General features: G+C 46.0%; 1 protein-coding gene across 4 annotated transcripts in view; it reads left to right on the top strand.

Moving 5' to 3' along the window:
- paplna (papilin a, proteoglycan-like sulfated glycoprotein) overlaps positions 1-17,148 on the top strand; it is a 151,590-nt gene that overhangs the window by 30,749 nt on the left and 103,693 nt on the right. For all 4 annotated transcript variants that reach the window (XM_060828689.1, XM_060828691.1, XM_060828690.1 and 1 more), the window contains exons 2-3: positions 2,766-2,881; positions 9,861-9,921. In XM_060828689.1, the coding sequence (XP_060684672.1) occupies positions 2,766-2,881; positions 9,861-9,921 (177 nt within the window). The remainder of the gene's footprint in view (positions 1-2,765; positions 2,882-9,860; positions 9,922-17,148) is intronic.

Here is a 17,148-nt window from a genome sequence, read left to right as displayed (position 1 = left end):
ATCTCATAGGCCTCATGGGAAATCTCTCTAGAAAAATTAAGATCACATCATTTAGCAAAAGAAATCCCAGAAACTTCATCCCACAATGTCTCTGCCATTTCCTGATTCGTTATTATAACCTTTCCTGTTCATTATTCTCTCATTCATACTTACCCCGTGTCTTCACCACAGCCATTACCAGGCCCTTTACATTTTCCTGTAGACTTCCACCTTACCTCAGTTTTAAAATTCCCATCTTGGTTTCTGAAACCCTCACACGTGAGCTCTTACCTCATTCATTCGCTTACCTGCCCCAGTGGTCTGTGTTGTCCATGTTCTGTAACCCCTTATTTGCAAGTATGAAGTTTTCCAGCTGTCTTCCGTTCTGAAAAAGAGTCAGACTCTACTCAGGTACAGGAGTAGACCATTCGGCCCCTTGAACCTACTCTGACATTCTATAATATCTGTCGGGCCCATATCCCTTGATACCCTTGCTTCGTAAAAAAATTCAAATCTATCTCAGATTTAAATTTAAGAATTGAATTGGCATCTCCCGCCACTTAAAGAAGAGAGTTTTAAAGCTCCACCTACTCTTTGTGTGGCGGAGTGTTTTCTAACATCTCTCCTGAATGGCCTGGGCCTCATTGTTAGACTCTGCCTCTGGTTCTAGAGTCTTCAACCAGTGGAAATAGTTTATCTACCCTGCCTTTCCCTGATAATATCCTGAAGACCTTGATCAGATCACCCCTTAACCTTCTGGATGCGAGAGAATAAAGGCCTAATTTCTCTGATCTATCCTTATAACTTAACCCCTGAAGTAAACCTGTTAAAAATTAAAGATTGAAAGATAAAAATGTTAATTGTTTCTGTTTGAGATCTGCTGAGTTTCTCCAGTATTTGCAGTATTTTGCATTTATTAAAACTTTTATTTCCCTACTTGTGCAAAACATTTACATAATCTGTTCCATAGTTCTTGCTAGTTTGCTCTTGTGTTCTAATTTCTCCCACTTTATCACTTCTTTTGGTATTTTTGGATGGATATTAAAATTCCCCCAATATTTGAGTTACCACTCCTTTCTTCATCACTTGATGCAAGCTCAACAGGTTCATAGCCTTTCTTTCATTGTTGCTGAGTCAAACTTGTGACCTGACCACATTGCAACAGCACCTTCAGCACCCCCACAACAAGAAGTTATCTTTATGTAGCACCTTCACATCGCAATTCATCCGGAGAACCTCGCAAGACATTAGGGCTGGTGGCCACTCTTGGTTTAAGAGGGTGTCTTTAGAGAGTACTTGAAGGGAAGTATCCTGGAAAGGCTGAGGCAGATGAAGGCATATGTAGGCCCGATTGGAGATCCTGAGGATTTCCAGGCTATGGGGGATTACAGCAATATGGGGCAATGTGAGGGGTTCAGAAACCAAAATGAGAATTTCAAAACTGAGGCGAGGCAGGAAGCAGCATTTGGGAACACCAAGTCTAGAGAGAGGAAATGTTTGGATGAGATCTTCAGCTGTCAGTGAGTGCATACCTGTACATGAGAATAATGTTATGGAATTGGAAGCAAACTACAACATTGATGGGCTCAGAAACTGAATTTGAGATTAAATCATACACTAAAATTGGTGAGAATCTGATTCAGTCTCCTTTTGTGGCCAGGGAGAGAGACGGAGTTGTTGGCGAGGAAATGGGGTTTGGAGTCAGGCCTGAATGGCTTCGGTATGCCCAACGTTTGGCTCAGAGATGTTTCACACATACATTGTGAAACTCTACCACCTCCTGCAGGCCAGTTGGAGGGTGGATGACAGATACCAGCCTTGTCAGTGACAGCCAGATCACTGAATGATTGTTTTACAGAAACATAAAGGTTTTCTTTGGGAACTCAAATCAGGCTAATGCAATATAGTCAGCCATGGTTTGACAGTTCAGGTGCCTTTGCTGTTTTGTAGTTTGTTTGATTCTTTTCCCTTGGAGATACGACTCGATAAAGTAATTTTGGTGTTTTTCTGGCGAGCGAGCCAGCCTCTGTCCACTACGTGGCTCACTGTGCAGCTCTCCCACTCTCTAGCAGACTTTTCATGATTTGTGGGGAAGAGAGAAGCCAAGAGAAAAGCCCAAGGGCTATCGTGTCCCCTGTAGAGCCTGGACACAGTTATTCAGCACTGTGCTCTTAACTAACTGAGCTGGCCAGGCCTACAACCTCCCATGTAACACCCTTCATTAACATAAACTTGTCCAAACCCTGCTCCCCACTTCCTAACAGGCACCAAGCCCCCTTCTACCTACCCTGTATGTAGTAACACACCTGGATTGGCTCCCAGTCGAGCAATGCCTTCACTTTAGAATTCTCAGCAATGAGTTGAAATCCCTCCACAGCCTCAGTCCTCCAGATCCCATGACGGGATTCTCAGAGATGTGCTCTTTTTCATGGGTGCGTTCCAGTACCTCCCTCACTGTGAGTGATTGCCCCATTGGAGATGGTGCCTCCAGCTGCCTGGACCCTCGCTCTGGAATTCCCTCCACACCCGCCCCCCCACACACACACACACACACGCACACACACACACACTGCTGCTTCAAGACGCTGTTTAATATCTAAACTTTCTTTGACAGGATCTTGGTGACTTCTTATAAAATCTCAATGACACTGAGCACCAAATTTTATTTGATGACCCTCCTCCGAAGCACCTTGGACCATGTTACCACATTGAAGGCATCAGATAAAATAGCAACAGATCCATTACATCCTTTGCTGAAATTGTTGTTTCCTGTTGATTGCATCTAGGCTTTAAGGAAGAGACGTCAGTCTGATTACTGGGGACCCTGGGGAGAGTGGGGAGAGTGCAGCCGGACGTGTGGGATCGGAGTGACATTCCGAGATCGTCACTGTTATTCTTATCGGTGAGTTATCTCTTATTTATTGGTTGCATGGCAGTGAGGTGAAGGAATATAATTCCGTTGTTCACATGCAAACAAGGGAAAATAAAACTGTTCTTAGACAAGCAGTGCTCAAATGGAATTGCTCAAGCAGGGGAAAAAAAACATCCAATCACTTCCAATCACTGTTAAATGCTAAATGCAATGAGAATGATTACTCACTGTGATCGATTGCCATCAATGGGAATGGAATTGTTGATCACTCACTGTGATCGATCTCCAGGTTATAGTCCAACAGGTTTATTTGGAATTATAAGCTTTCGGAGCGCTGCTCCTTCGTCAGGTTGCTTGTCATAACCTGGTGTAGGGGCAATGCTTATGTGGACAACAAAGAGAAGTGGGGGGAGGGTAGGGATTCAAATCAAAATGGCGTTGGAAACCCTGTATATCTATTCAGACTCTGAAAAATACCAAAGAACTAATATGAGGAATGATAAGAGAAAATTAATTAACCAAACTAATTGAAACAAGTTATCTGCATGTATTACAATGGTGATTGTGAAATTTTGCTGTGCAGACTGTTGCAGTTTCTATTTTGTGACTGTGACTATGTCTTCATCTGTGAGGCAGTTTGCGACATATGTGTATAATAGTCAATCTTCACATCTATTCAATGTCATTGGTATTAGATGATGGAGTGTCGCACTGTCAGAGGGTCAGTGCTGAGGGAGTGCCGCACTGTCGTAGAAAATAGGTACAGAAGTAGGCCATTCAGCCCTTTGAGCCTGCATCACCATTCAATATGATCATGGCTGATCATGCCATTTTAATATCCCACTCCCACTTTATCTCCATACCCCCGATCCTTTTAGCTGCAAGGGTCATGCCCAGCTCCTTCTTGAATATTTCTAATGAACTAGCCCCAACAATGTTCTGTGGTCGAGAATTCCACAGGTCCACAACTCGCGTGAGTGAAGGAATTCTTCCTCATCTCAGTCCTGAATGTGGAGTGGAGACTGGGGTGAACAAAGATCAAAATCACCAGGTTACGACCAGCTACCTGACAAAGGAGCGCAGCTCTGAAAGCTTGTACTTCCAAATAAAGCTGTTGGACTATAACCTGGTGTTGTGTGATTTTTAACTCAGTCCTGAATGGCATTTGTATTTGCCCACTCAGTCAACCTAAGACCCCTGCAGCCTCTTACCATCTCCCCACAGCACACTCTGCCACTCAGCTTAGTGTCATCCACAAATTTGGAGATATTTCATTCAATTCCTTCTCCTAAAACGTTAGTATATATTGTAAACAGCTGAGATCCCAGCACTGAACCCTGTGGCATCCCACTCATCACAACCTGTCACTCTGAAAATGACCCATTCATTCCAAGTCTTGCTTCCTGTCTTCCAAACAGTTCTCTATCCACATCGATACATTACCTCCGTTACCATGAGCTTTGTTTTTGCTTATTAATCCCTTGTGTGGAACCTTGTCAAAAGCCTTTTGAAGTCTAGATATGCAACATCTACTGATTCACCATTGTCTACTCTGGTCACACCTTCAAAAAATTCCAGAGGATTTGTCAAGCATGATTTCCCTTTAGTGAATCCATGCTGACTTGGACCAAGTCTGTCACCGCTTTCCAAATGCTCAGTTATTATATCCTTGATAGATGACTCCAGCATTTTCTCCACCACCAATGCCAAGCTAACCAGCTTATAATTCTTGGTTTTCTCTCTTCATCCTTTTTTTTAAAAAAATGGGGTTACATTACCTACCCTCCAGTCCATTAGAACCCTCCACTATTTCCAGGCCATGTCCTAGGAAGCACAGCATCAGGCCCTGGGGACTTATCAGGTGTTAATCTCATCAATTTTCACCAATACCATTTCCTGATTAAGGGAAATATGCGTGGAAAGTTCTTTGCACAGAGGGTACTGGAATGCGTTGCCAGTAGGGGTAGTAGAGATGGGCGCAATAGTGTCTTTAAGATGTATCTAGAGAGATACATGAATGGGTAGGGAGCAAAGGGATACAGATCCTTAGAAAATAGGCCACAGGTTTAGATAGAGGATCTGGATCGTGTAGAATGAAGGAAGGCTGAAGGGCCTGTTCCTGTGCTGTAATTTGCTTTGTTGTTTGTTCTAACTGTAAGGGACCTACATTTGTCTTCACCAGTCTTTTCTGCAGTCAGTTCTGCTATAACGCATTAGGTCTGTTCTCGTGCATTTCCATGTGAAAAGAAAATCGCATAATAGCAGCACCATTTAAACTAACAGGGCCAGAATCATATAACAACAAAGATATGCTTTAAAACTTTTGAGTTTAGAAACATTGTCCCCAAATCCTGTTATAGTGAATTTGAGTTAACGAGACATACGTTATAACAGAATGACCTGTATCTATAGAAGCTTTTGCAGTCAGTTCTTATATCTTCTGCAAGCTTACTTTCATATTCTATTTTCCTGTTCTGACTTAAACCTTTTGTTCTCCTCGGCTGAATCTTAAATTTTTCTTAATGTGCATGAAGTTTGCACAAAGTTCCCATGTCTTCTTGGGTTTGCTCCGGTTTCCTCCCACAATCCAAAGATGTGCAGGTCAGGTGAATTGGCCGTGATAAGTTATCCATAGTGTTAGGTGCGGTAGTCAGGAGTAAATATAGGGTAGGGGAATGGGTCTGGGTGGGTTACTCTTCAGAGGGTCGGTGTGGACTTGTTGGGCCAAAGGGCCTGTTTCCACACTGTAGGGAATCTATTCTAATCAATCTTTAAAAGTGTCACAGTGTTCGGACTCTCCCAGTGATCTCCATACTGTTGTCTGTGTTTCCTACAGCACTGATATGTATGTTTCAGTTGAGTGTTTTATCAGGTATAAAGTGCTCTGAGGTACTCTGAGGCTGCGAAATTAACTGAGTAAGACAGTATCTTCTTTCTTCTTCACTCTACTATCCTTTCATGGCAGGAGCACTACCTGACATGCAAAATGAAATGGAGCAAGCGAGGAGGTTCAGATGAATACATCCTGGCCTCCTCCAGCTGCAGACTTGTCCCTGTTCTACATCCTATACTTTCAGCTTGAAATATCTTGTTTACCATGTGAAAATAAACAAATGCCTCAAGTTCAAGGACAGGAAAAAGAGCTTCAGATGTTGAAATTGCAGTCAAGCCCCTTCATTTTAATTGTGTTGTTAACTCAAGTATTGCTTATATAAACAGCTATTTCCTGTCCTCTCTTCCATGCTGCTGTGTTCCACAATTAGGAGGCACCCAGTAGATACAAAAGAAAAGTTGCTTTTCAAAGCAAGAATTGTTCAATCACAGCCTGCAGTCAGTGTATGCAGCAAACAGAATCTTCAATGGATTCAATGTTCTCTCCGAAATGGTGTTCGTGTCCGAACCTGCCAGTGTTCGTAACTTTCCCAAGGAAAGTCGACAGAGCAGTTTTAATTTGGTCTGTTTTCCTTTTGAAATGCTGCCTTTTTATTATCACTAACGTCAGCCTCTTTCTCGCCAGTCCTGATGGGAAGTATTGACTGCACTTGTGGTGTTGGACATGCAGGACCCTGTAAGGGTCATTTCAGAGTGAGCTAAGAGTTGCTGATGCTCACTGGATGAAACAGCTGGGTTCTGGGGGCTCTTGTGGTGCAGTGGTAATGCCCCTACCTCTGAGCCAGGAGGCCTAGGTTCAAGTGCCATCTACTGCAGAGGTGTGTCATAATGTCTCTGAGCAGGTTGATTAGTTAGAAAATGGAAAAAGAATAGAGTTCTTAGAGGTAAGCAACCCAGTGATTGGAGTGCATTATTTCCCCAAGAAGTGAGCAATGACTGTCTGGATTGCATGCATTAACAAGCACTAACATCTCACTATTGTGTTATTCTACCTCAATGATATGCGGTTTACCATTCTCCCTCCCCTCTGGCTAGAAATCAGGCAGTAATAATTCCCAATGTGGTACCCAATGACTGTAGCTTATTGCTTGCTCCTCTGTGCTTCCACTTTGGAATCAAGACTCCCAGAACCCAGGTCGTGCACCCACCATATCGCCCCAGTACCGCAAGGTCCACGTCAGTAATTCGGGTTATCCATTTCTCTCTGTCCCAGATTCTGGGGTAATTGACGGGAACAGTGTGGGGCAGCTATGGACAGCCAGTGCATGACTGAATGCTGGGCTGAGTTTCAAATACGGTTACGGCAAGAGGAAATCTGGCAGGTCCCTAATGTCCAGTACGTCCACCTATGGAGAGTGGGAGAACGTGAAGAATGTAGGGCGTAGATACTGAGGCAAGCTTGGAAGGACAGAGTGAGAAAACTCTCTAGTGCTCAGCGAGAAACACCCAGCAGAAAACTTGCCAAACTTCATCGACAATTACTGGTAAAATCCAGTTCTGCGTCAAATTCCCAAAGGCACTCAAACCACTCGCTTCTGTCATAATACTTAATAGATCGCTGAGTAAATCATCAGGGAAATGCAGCAGTTTGTGAATGTCTTGAGTTTAATGTGAGCTCTGTCCCTCCTACTCAGTAACACTCACTTTTACCAACTATTCAAACTGCTTCATCAGTCGCTCATGAGAATTGCTGTCCTGGTAAGACGGAAGGGCGACAGGTTTCCGCTTGTATAACTTGCACGGGATTTCATCTTCCTTCAGAGCTTGGTTGAATTTTCAGATATTTTGCAAACTGGCATCAATATCAAATGCACCTGTACCCAGGGGGGTAGTATTGAGGCCCTCCCCAAGCCGGGTTCAGAAGTGGAATGGGTATTTCTTTGGGCTGGGGGTTTTTCAGCAAGGGATCCACTATCTTCTCACCTCTAAGATTGGGTGGGCAGTAGCCATGGTGGACCTTCCTGTACTTCCCAACTGCTGATTCTCAGAGTTACAGAATTGTTACTGACCAGAGGAGGCCATTCAGCCCCTCGTGTGCACCCATTGAAGCCTAGGACAGATATGTGGGAACCCCGCCATCAGCAAGATCCTCTCCAAGCTACTCATTATCTTGACCTGGAAGTACATTGCTATTCCTTTACTGTTCACTGGGTCAAAATCCTGGAATTCCCTCCCTAACAGCATTGTGGGTCTGCCTACAGCACATGGACTGCAGTGGTTCAAGAAGACAGCTCACCACTCCTTTCTCAAGGGGCAACTAGTACGGGCTGACTCAGTCAGGGACACCTACATTTCACAAGTGAAGGAAAAGAAGATTCTGTCTGACTTCGGGTTTTCCAGCGCTTTCTGTGTTTGGTCAGATTTCCAGCATTTAGCATTTATTTTAAAATTTTCATTTGTTGGCACTTTTAAATAGCTAATCCATATAAGTTCCCAAACTTCTAGATTCACGGGCTGGAAGGATACGATCTGGCTTTAAACAGCAAAACAGCAGCATTCAGGGTATGGGTCCTAGATAGTTTGTCGTATTTAGGACCTGGTGAGCTGTCTGATAATCATAATGACAACACCACTCAATTCTTCCTGAAGAAATGTGAAGCAGGAGTTGCTGTTAGACATGTTCACACAGTCCAGTTCTTCATGTCTCGCCAAACCATTAAGCGCTGAGCTATGAGTAATTGCTGCTTTCGTAAATTTATGTCTCAGTCAAGGTTGTGAGAACATGTTTAATAAAGGCAGAATTGGACGAAAGAATTAGAAAACATTACATAGTGTTACAAAGTATTTCATACAAATGCGGAAACATTCTGCCTTCCAGCTCCCTGATAGTGACATTCTGCCTTCCAGCTCCCTGATAGTGACATTCTGCCTTCCAGCTCCCAAACTCGTTCATCCTTCTGTTCCTCAGATTGGTGGGGCTTCTGCTCATGTCCATCTCTGCTATTGACCCCCTCACAACAACTACTCCTTCGTGGGATGTGGGTGTCGCTGGCTGGGCCCAGCATTTATAGCCCATCCCAGGTTGCTGTTGAGGAGGTGGTGATGAGCTGCCTTCTTGAATACCTGCAGACCATGTGGTATAGGTTGATGCCCCCACCCAGGGAGGGAATTTCAGGATTTTGAGCCAACAATACTTAAGGAACGGCAATATATTTCTAACTTAGGAACGATGAGTGGTTTGGAGGGAAACGTGCAGGTGCTGGTGTTCCCGTGTATCTGCTGCCCTTATCTTTCCAGATGGAAGTGTTTGTGGGTTTGGAAGGTGCTGTCTGAGGATCTCTGCTGAATTTCTGCAGTGCATCTTTAAATAGTACACATTGCTGCTACTGAGCGTTGTGATGGAGGGAGTGGATGTTTGTGGATGTGCTGCCAATCATGGGGCAGCACGGTGGCTCAGTGGTCAGCACTGCAGCCTCACAGCACCAGGGTCCTAGGTTTGATTTCCACATTCTCCCCGTGTGTGCATGGATTTTCTCCCACAGTCCTGAGCTGTGCAGGTCAGGGTGAATTGGCCAGGCTAAATTGCCCATAGGGTTAGGTGCATTAGTCAGAGAGAAATAGGTTACTCCTCTGAGGGTCGGTGTGGACTGGTTGGGCCGATGGGCCTGTTTCCACACTGTAGTGAATCTAATCTCAAAAAAAACTAAGGCTGTAACGAGGTCAGGAGCCGAGTAACCCAGAACCCTGGATAGAACGAGACGTTTTTCCTTGGAGCATCGGAAGCTGCGGGGTGACATGGTTAAGATTAATAGCCAAAATCTGTTTTCCCATGGCAGGGAAGTCTGAAACCGGAGATTATTAGTTTTAGATGAGAGGGGAAAGATTTAAAAAGGACCCGAGGGGCAGAGGGTGGTATGTGTATGGAACAAGCTGCCAGAGGAAGTAGTGACAGTGGGTACGGTTACATTTAAAAGCCATTTGGATAGGTACATGGCTAGGAAAGATTTAGAGGGATATGGGCCAAATGCAGGCAAATGGGGCTCGTTCAGTTTGGAAAACATGGTCAGATCAGTTGGATCGAAGGTTCTGTTTCCATGTTGTATTACTCTGTGACTCTCTGGATTTCGGTTCCACGTCAAACCTTGTCTGTTTTTGACTCTGACTTTTCCTGATCCAGGAGGGACGGAGGAAGCAGTTGCATCGGCCCTTTCCGAAGTTACCGTTCTTGCAACATTCAGGTACTGTATGACTCTCCCTAGTGTGGACGGGGCCCGTGGGGTGTGGGTGGGCTTTCTGGTAACACTGGGAGGGCTATTATCTACAGTCCAGGCCTAGGCCCAGTTAGTCTGGAGATTGAGTTGATTCTAAGAGTCAGTAAGGGATGCTGCCATTAGATATTGCAACATCTCCCTAATGGAGACACAATGGGAAAAGTGACCAGTCCATCTGTTTCTCAATTTTGAGGCCAGTTGCATGTGGTGGCCTGTGGGATAAGATCACTGGATTAGTCATCCCTAACCATGGTTCATGTTCAGGAACCAGGGATTCAAATCCCACCATGTGAAATTCGGATTTGGGATAAAATTCTGGAATAGAGAGCTGCTCTAGAGTGAAAACCATGCCTGGTTCAATAATGCCCTATTTGAGAGTTGGGGATGTTGGAATCTGCCGTCCTTCCCTGGTCTCACCTACACGTGACTCCTTCCCGCAACAATATTAAGATCCTCTGAAATGGCTCAGATGAGGGCTGTTAGGGATGAGAAGGAAGACAAGGCAGCAAGATCCTCATCTATGTGTGTATGTGTGTATGTCAGAAGTGACCGGATTGTGAGAGTCCTCCTGCAGTTCGACAGGGTAAACAGATAGAACATAGAACATTCCAGCGTAGTACAGGCCCTTCAGCCCTTGATGTTGCACCGCCCCGTAGAACCAATCTAAAGCCCATCTAACTATTCCATTCTATTCCATAAGGCTATCCAATGACCATTTAAATGCCCTTAAAGCTGGTGAGTCCACAACTGCTACAGGCAGTGCGTTCCACATTCCTACTATTCTCTGAGTAAAGAAACTACCTCTAACATCTGTCCTATATCTGTCACCCCTCAGTTTAAAGCTATGTCCCCGCATGTTAGCCATTACCACCTGAGGAAACAGGCTCTCACTGTCCATCCTATCTAACCCTCTGATTATCTTATATGTCTCAATTAAGTCACCTCTCAACCTTCTCTCTAACAATAACATCCTCAAGTCCCTCAACGTTTCCTTGTAAGAACCTCCCCCCCCCCCACCTCCCCACCCCTCTCAACATCCTGGTAAATCTCCCCTGAACCCTTTCCAAAACTTTCACATCTTTCCTATAATGGGGTGACCAGAACTGTACTCAATAATCCAAGGGCAGCTGCACCAGAGGTTTGTACAGCTGCAACATGACCTCATGGCTCCGAAACTCAATCCCTCTCCCAATAAAAGCTAACAGACCATACGCCTTCTTAACAACCCTATCAACCTGGGTGGCAGCTTTCAGAGGTCTCTGTACATGGACACTGAGATCTCACTGCTCATCTACACTTCCATATGTTGTCATATCTTGAAGCTGCATTGCTATAATCCCCTGAACAAGGGAAAAAAAAGCGTAGGGATTATTGGAATTTAAAAGGGGGAATTTAAAAATGTTCTGTTCACTGTCTGAAGCCACTGGACAGGGCTTTGAATTCAGGCATGGTCTGTAGTTTTGAAATTACTCCCAATGCTGATGGTGCCAGTTGGGTTGATTGTAAAATTCGAGCTAGCATAGAGGCAATGGGCCAAAGCACTGACATTGCATCCCTCACCCCTTCACACTACCACGTTCTTGTTCTGTCATTCCTAAAATCCCACCAGCTTGACCAAGCCCAGGGGAGACCAGTTTAAGCAGTTTTCCTTGATTCTGGGCTGAGGACAACCCCAGCTAGGCCAGTGTTAATTGCCCATTCTGAATGAGTGAGCCACATTACTGCGGCTCTGGAGTCTTGTGTCGGCCAAACAAGATCAAGATGGCTGTTTCCTTCTGCAAAGGACATTCATGAACCAGACAGGTTTTTCCTGGCAATGAACAATGGATTCATGGTCATCATGAGACTTCTAAGTCCAGACTGGGGACCCTAGATTGGATGGTCAGTCAGAGGCCAGTAGCTAGTCCTTACTCAGATGCACCATGTTTTACCTGACCCCCCCCCTCCCCGGCACTCAGACTGAGGAGGGACCTGGGTCAGAGGCGAGCCAAGGAACATAGAGGTCATCAGGAAGGACACTTCTCCCTCACCTCCATCCAAGGCCCTAAAGGAGCCTTCCACATACATCAAAGTTTTACCTGCACATCCACTAACATCATTTATTGCATCTGTTGCTCCCAATGCGGTCTCCTCTACATTGGGGAAACTGGACGCCTCCTAGCAGGTCGCTTTAGGGAACATCTGCGGGACACCCGCACCCATCAACCACACCGCCCTGTGGCCCAACATTTCAACTCCCCCTCCCACTCTGCCGAGGACATGGAAGTCCTGGGCCTCCTTCACCGCCACTCCCTCACCACCAGACGCCTGGAGGAAGAATGCGTCATCTTCCGCCTCGGAACACTTCAACCCCAGGGCATCAATGTGGGCTTCAACAGTTTCCTCATTTCCCTTCCCCCACCTCAACCTAGTTCCAAACTTCCAGCTCAGCACTGTCCTCATGACTTGTCCTAGCTGCCTATCTTCTTTTCCACCTATCCACTCCACCCTCCTCCCTGACCTATCACCTGCATCCCCTCCCCCACTCACTTAATGTATTCCACGCTACTTTCTCCCCACTCCCACCCACCTCTAGCTTATCTTTCCACGCTTCAGGCTCTCTGCCTTTATTCCTGATGAAGGGCTTTTGCCCGAAACGTCGATTTCGCTGCTCCTTGGATGCTGCCTGAACTGCTGTGCTCTTCCAGCACCACTAATCCAGAATCTAGTTTCCAACATCTGCAGTCAATGTTTTTACCTGAGTGAGCATCCCATCCCCTGTGTTTCTTGATGCTGGCTCCCTCAGTCAGGCACCAAGTGGCTCACAGTCACGAGGGAAGAGTAGGCAAAGAGATGGAGTCACAAGTAAGGTTTGAAGAGAAAGAAAAAGGGCACTAGGGAGGGAAAGAGAGGGGTAAGGAGGGGTAGGGTCAGGGTGGGGAAGGAATACAAAAAGTTGGGGCAAGGATGAAAAAGGAGTGGTGAGAGTGGGAGGGAGATATTAGGAAGACTCTGATCCTCCTCTTCCCGACATCACTCCAATCTCTCTTGACATCACTCCAATCTCTCCCGACATCAATCTAATCTCTCCTGACATCACTCCAATCTCCCTGACATCACTCCAATCTCCCATGACATCACTCCAATCTCTCTAAACATCACTCCAAACTCCCTGACATCACCCCAATCTCCCTGACATCACCCCAACCTCCCTGACATCACTGCAATTTCCCAGACATCACTCAAATCTACCAGACATCATTACAATCTTTCCTGACATCACTCCAATCTCCCATGACATCACTCGAATCTCTCCGACATCACTCCAATCTCCCATGATATCAATCCAATCTCTCCTGACGTCACTCCAATCTCCCTGACATCACTCCAATCTCACCTGACATCACTCCAATCTCCCATGACGTCACTCCAATCTCTCCTAACATCACTCCAATCTCTCTGACATCGCTCCATTCTCCCTGACATCACTCCATTCTCCCTGACATCACTCCAACCTCCCTGGCATCACTCCAGTCTCCCTGACATCACTCCATTCTCCCTGACATCACTCCAACCTCCCTGGCATCACTCCAATCTCCCTGACATCACTCCAATCTCACCTGACGTCAATCCAATCTCCCATGACATCACTCCAATCTCTCCAAACATCACTCCAATCTCCCTGACAATACCCCAACCTCCCTGACATCACTGCAATCTCCCAGACATCACTCCAATCTCCCATGACATCACTCCAATCGCTCCTAACATCACTCCAATCTCCTTGACATCACTCCATTCTCCCTGACATCACTCCAACCTCCTGACATCACTGCAATCTCTCATGATATCACTCCAATCTCCCCAACATTACTCCAATCTCTCCTGACATCACTCCAATCTCCCATGACATCACTCCAACTTCCCTGACAACACTCCAATCTCCCTGACATCATTCCAACCTCTCCTATATCACTGCAATTATCCCGACATAACTCCAATCTCTTCTGACATCACTCCAATCTCCCTGACATCACTGCAGTCTCAACGACATCACTCTAATCTCTCCTGACATCACTCCAATCTCCCAGACATCACTCCAACCTCCCTGACATCACTCCAACCTCCCGGACATTACTCCAATCTCTCCTGACTTCACTCCAATTTCCCATGATATCACTCCAATCTCCCATTACATCACTCCAATCTTCCTGCTATCACTCCAATCTCCCTGACATCATTCCAATCTCTACTACCATCACTCCGATCACTCTTAACATCACTCCAATCTCCCATGACATCACTCCAATCTCCCCGACATCACTCCAGTCTCCAATGACACCACTCCAATCTCCCATGACACCACTCCAATCTCCCATGACATCACTGCAATCTCCCCGACATCACTCCTGTCTCTCATGACATTACTCCGGTCTCCCATGACACCACTCCAATCTCCCATGACACCACTCCAATCTCCCATGACATTACTCCAAACTCCCCGACACGACTGTAATCTCCCTGACATCACTCCAATCTCCCTGACATCACTCCAGTCTCTCCTGACATCACTCCAATCTCTCATGACATCACTCCAATCTCCCTGACATCACTCCAATCTCCCTGACAACACTCCAATCTCCCTGACATCACTCCAATCTCCCTGACATCACTCCAATCTCCCTGACAACACTCCAATCTCCCTGACATCACTCCAATCTCCCTGACATCACTCCAATCTCCCATGACATCACTCCAATCTCTCCAAACATCACTCCAATCTCCCTGACATCACCCCAATCTCCCTGACATCACCCCAACCTCCCTGATATCACTGCAATCTCCCTGACATCACTCCAATTTCCCAGACATCACTTCAATATTTCCTGACATCTCCCTGACATCACTCAAATCTCCCATGACATCACTCGAATCTCTCCGACATCATTCCAATTTCCCATGACATCACTCCAATCTCACCTTACATCACTCCAATCTCCCATGACATCACTCCAATCTCCCATGACATCATTCCAATCTCTCCTAACATCACTCCAATCTCCCTGACATCACTCCAATCTCCCATGACATCGCTCCATTCTCCCTGACATCACTCCAATCTCACCTGACATCACTCCAACCTCCCTGGCATCACTCCAATCTCCCTGACATCACTCCAATCTCACCTGACATCAATCCAATCTCCCATGACATCTCTCCAATCTCTCCAAACATCACTCCAATCTCCTTGACATCACTCCATTCTTCCTGACATCACTCCAACCTCCCTGACATCACTGCAATCTCCCTGACATCACTCCACTCTCCCTGACATCACTGCAATCTCCCTGACATTACTCCATTCTCCCTGACATCACTCCAACCTCCCTGACATCACTGCAACCTCCCTGACATCACTCCAACCTCCCTGACATCACTGCAATCTCCCTGACATCACTCCAACCTCCCTGACATCACTGCAATCTCCCTGACATCACTCCACTCTCCCTGACATCACTCCATTCTCCCTGACATCACTCCAATCTCCCATGACATCACTCCAATCTCACCTGACATCACTCCAATCTCCCATGATATCACTCCAATCTCTCCTAATATCACTCCAATCTCCTTGACATCACTCCATTCTCACTGATATCACTCCAACCTCCCTGACATCACTAGAATCTTTCCTGACATCACTCCAATCTCCCATGACATCACTCCAATCTCTCCGCCATCACTCCAATCTCTCATGACATCACTCCAATCTCCCCAACATTACTCCAATCTCCCATGACATCACTCCAACTTCCCTGACAACACTCGAATCTCCTATGACATCACTTCAATCTCCCATGACGTCACTCCAATCTCTCCTAACATCACTCCAATCTCCCTGACATTGCTCCATTCTCCCTGACATCACTCCAAGCTCCCATGGTATCACTCCAATCGCTCCTAACATCACTCCAATCTCCTTGACATCACCCCATTCTCCCTGATATCACTGCAACCTACCTGACATCACTGCAATCTCCCTGACATCACTCCAATCTCACCTGACGTCAATCCAATCTCCCTGACATCGCTCCAACCTCCCTGACATCACTCCAATCTCCCTGACATCACTGCAATCTCCCTGACATCACTCCAATCTCACCTGACGTCAATCCAATCTCCCTGACATCACTCCATTCTCCCTGACATCGCTCCAACCTCCCTGACATCACTGCAATCTCCCTGACATCACTCCATTCTCCCTGACATCACTGCAATCTCCCTGACATCACTCCAATCTCCCTGACATCACTGCAATCTCCCTGACATCACTCCAATCTCCCTGACATCACTAGAATCTTTCCTGTCATCACTCCAATCTCCCGTGACATCACTCCAATCTCTCCGACATCACTCCAATCTCTCATGACATCACTCCAATCTCCCTGACATCACTCCAATATCCCATGACATCACTCCAATCTCCCCTATATCACTGCAATCTTTCCAACATCACTCCAATCTCTCCTGACATCACTCCAATCGCTCCTAACATCACTCCAATCTCCTTGACATCACTCCATTCTCCCTGACATCACTGCAACCTCTCTGACATCACTGCAATCTCCCTGACATCACTCCAATCTCCCTGACATCACTCCATTCTCCCTGACATCACTCCAATCTCACCTGATATTGCTCCAATCTCCCATGACATCACTCCAATCTCTCATAATATCACTCCAATCTCCTTGACATCACTCCATTCTCCCTGACATCACTCCAACCTCCCTGACATCACTGCAATCTCCCTGACATCACTCCAATCTCCCTGACATCACTAGAATCTTTCCTGACATCACTCCAATCTCCCGTGACATCACTCCAATCTCTCCGACATCACTCCAATCTCTCATGACATTACTCCAACTTCCCTGACAACACTCCAATCTCCCTGACATCACTCCAATCTCCCTGACATCACTCCAATCTCCCCTATATCACTGCAATCTTTCCGACATCACTCCAATCTCTCCTGACATCACTCCAATCTCTTCTAACATCACTCCAATCTCTCCTGACATCACTGCAATCTCCCAGACATCACTTCAACCTCCCTGACATCACTCCAAACTCCCTGACATTACTCCAATCTCTCCTGACATCACCCAAATTCCCATTACATCCCTCCAATCTTCCTGCCATCACTCCAAT

Source organism: Hemiscyllium ocellatum, chromosome 8 (assembly GCF_020745735.1).
Source record: "Hemiscyllium ocellatum isolate sHemOce1 chromosome 8, sHemOce1.pat.X.cur, whole genome shotgun sequence".
In the NCBI taxonomy this organism is placed as follows: Eukaryota; Metazoa; Chordata; class Chondrichthyes; order Orectolobiformes; family Hemiscylliidae; genus Hemiscyllium; species Hemiscyllium ocellatum.
The sequence above is the reverse complement of the archived record's forward strand: the minus strand, read 5'-3'. Positions and strand labels throughout refer to the sequence as shown.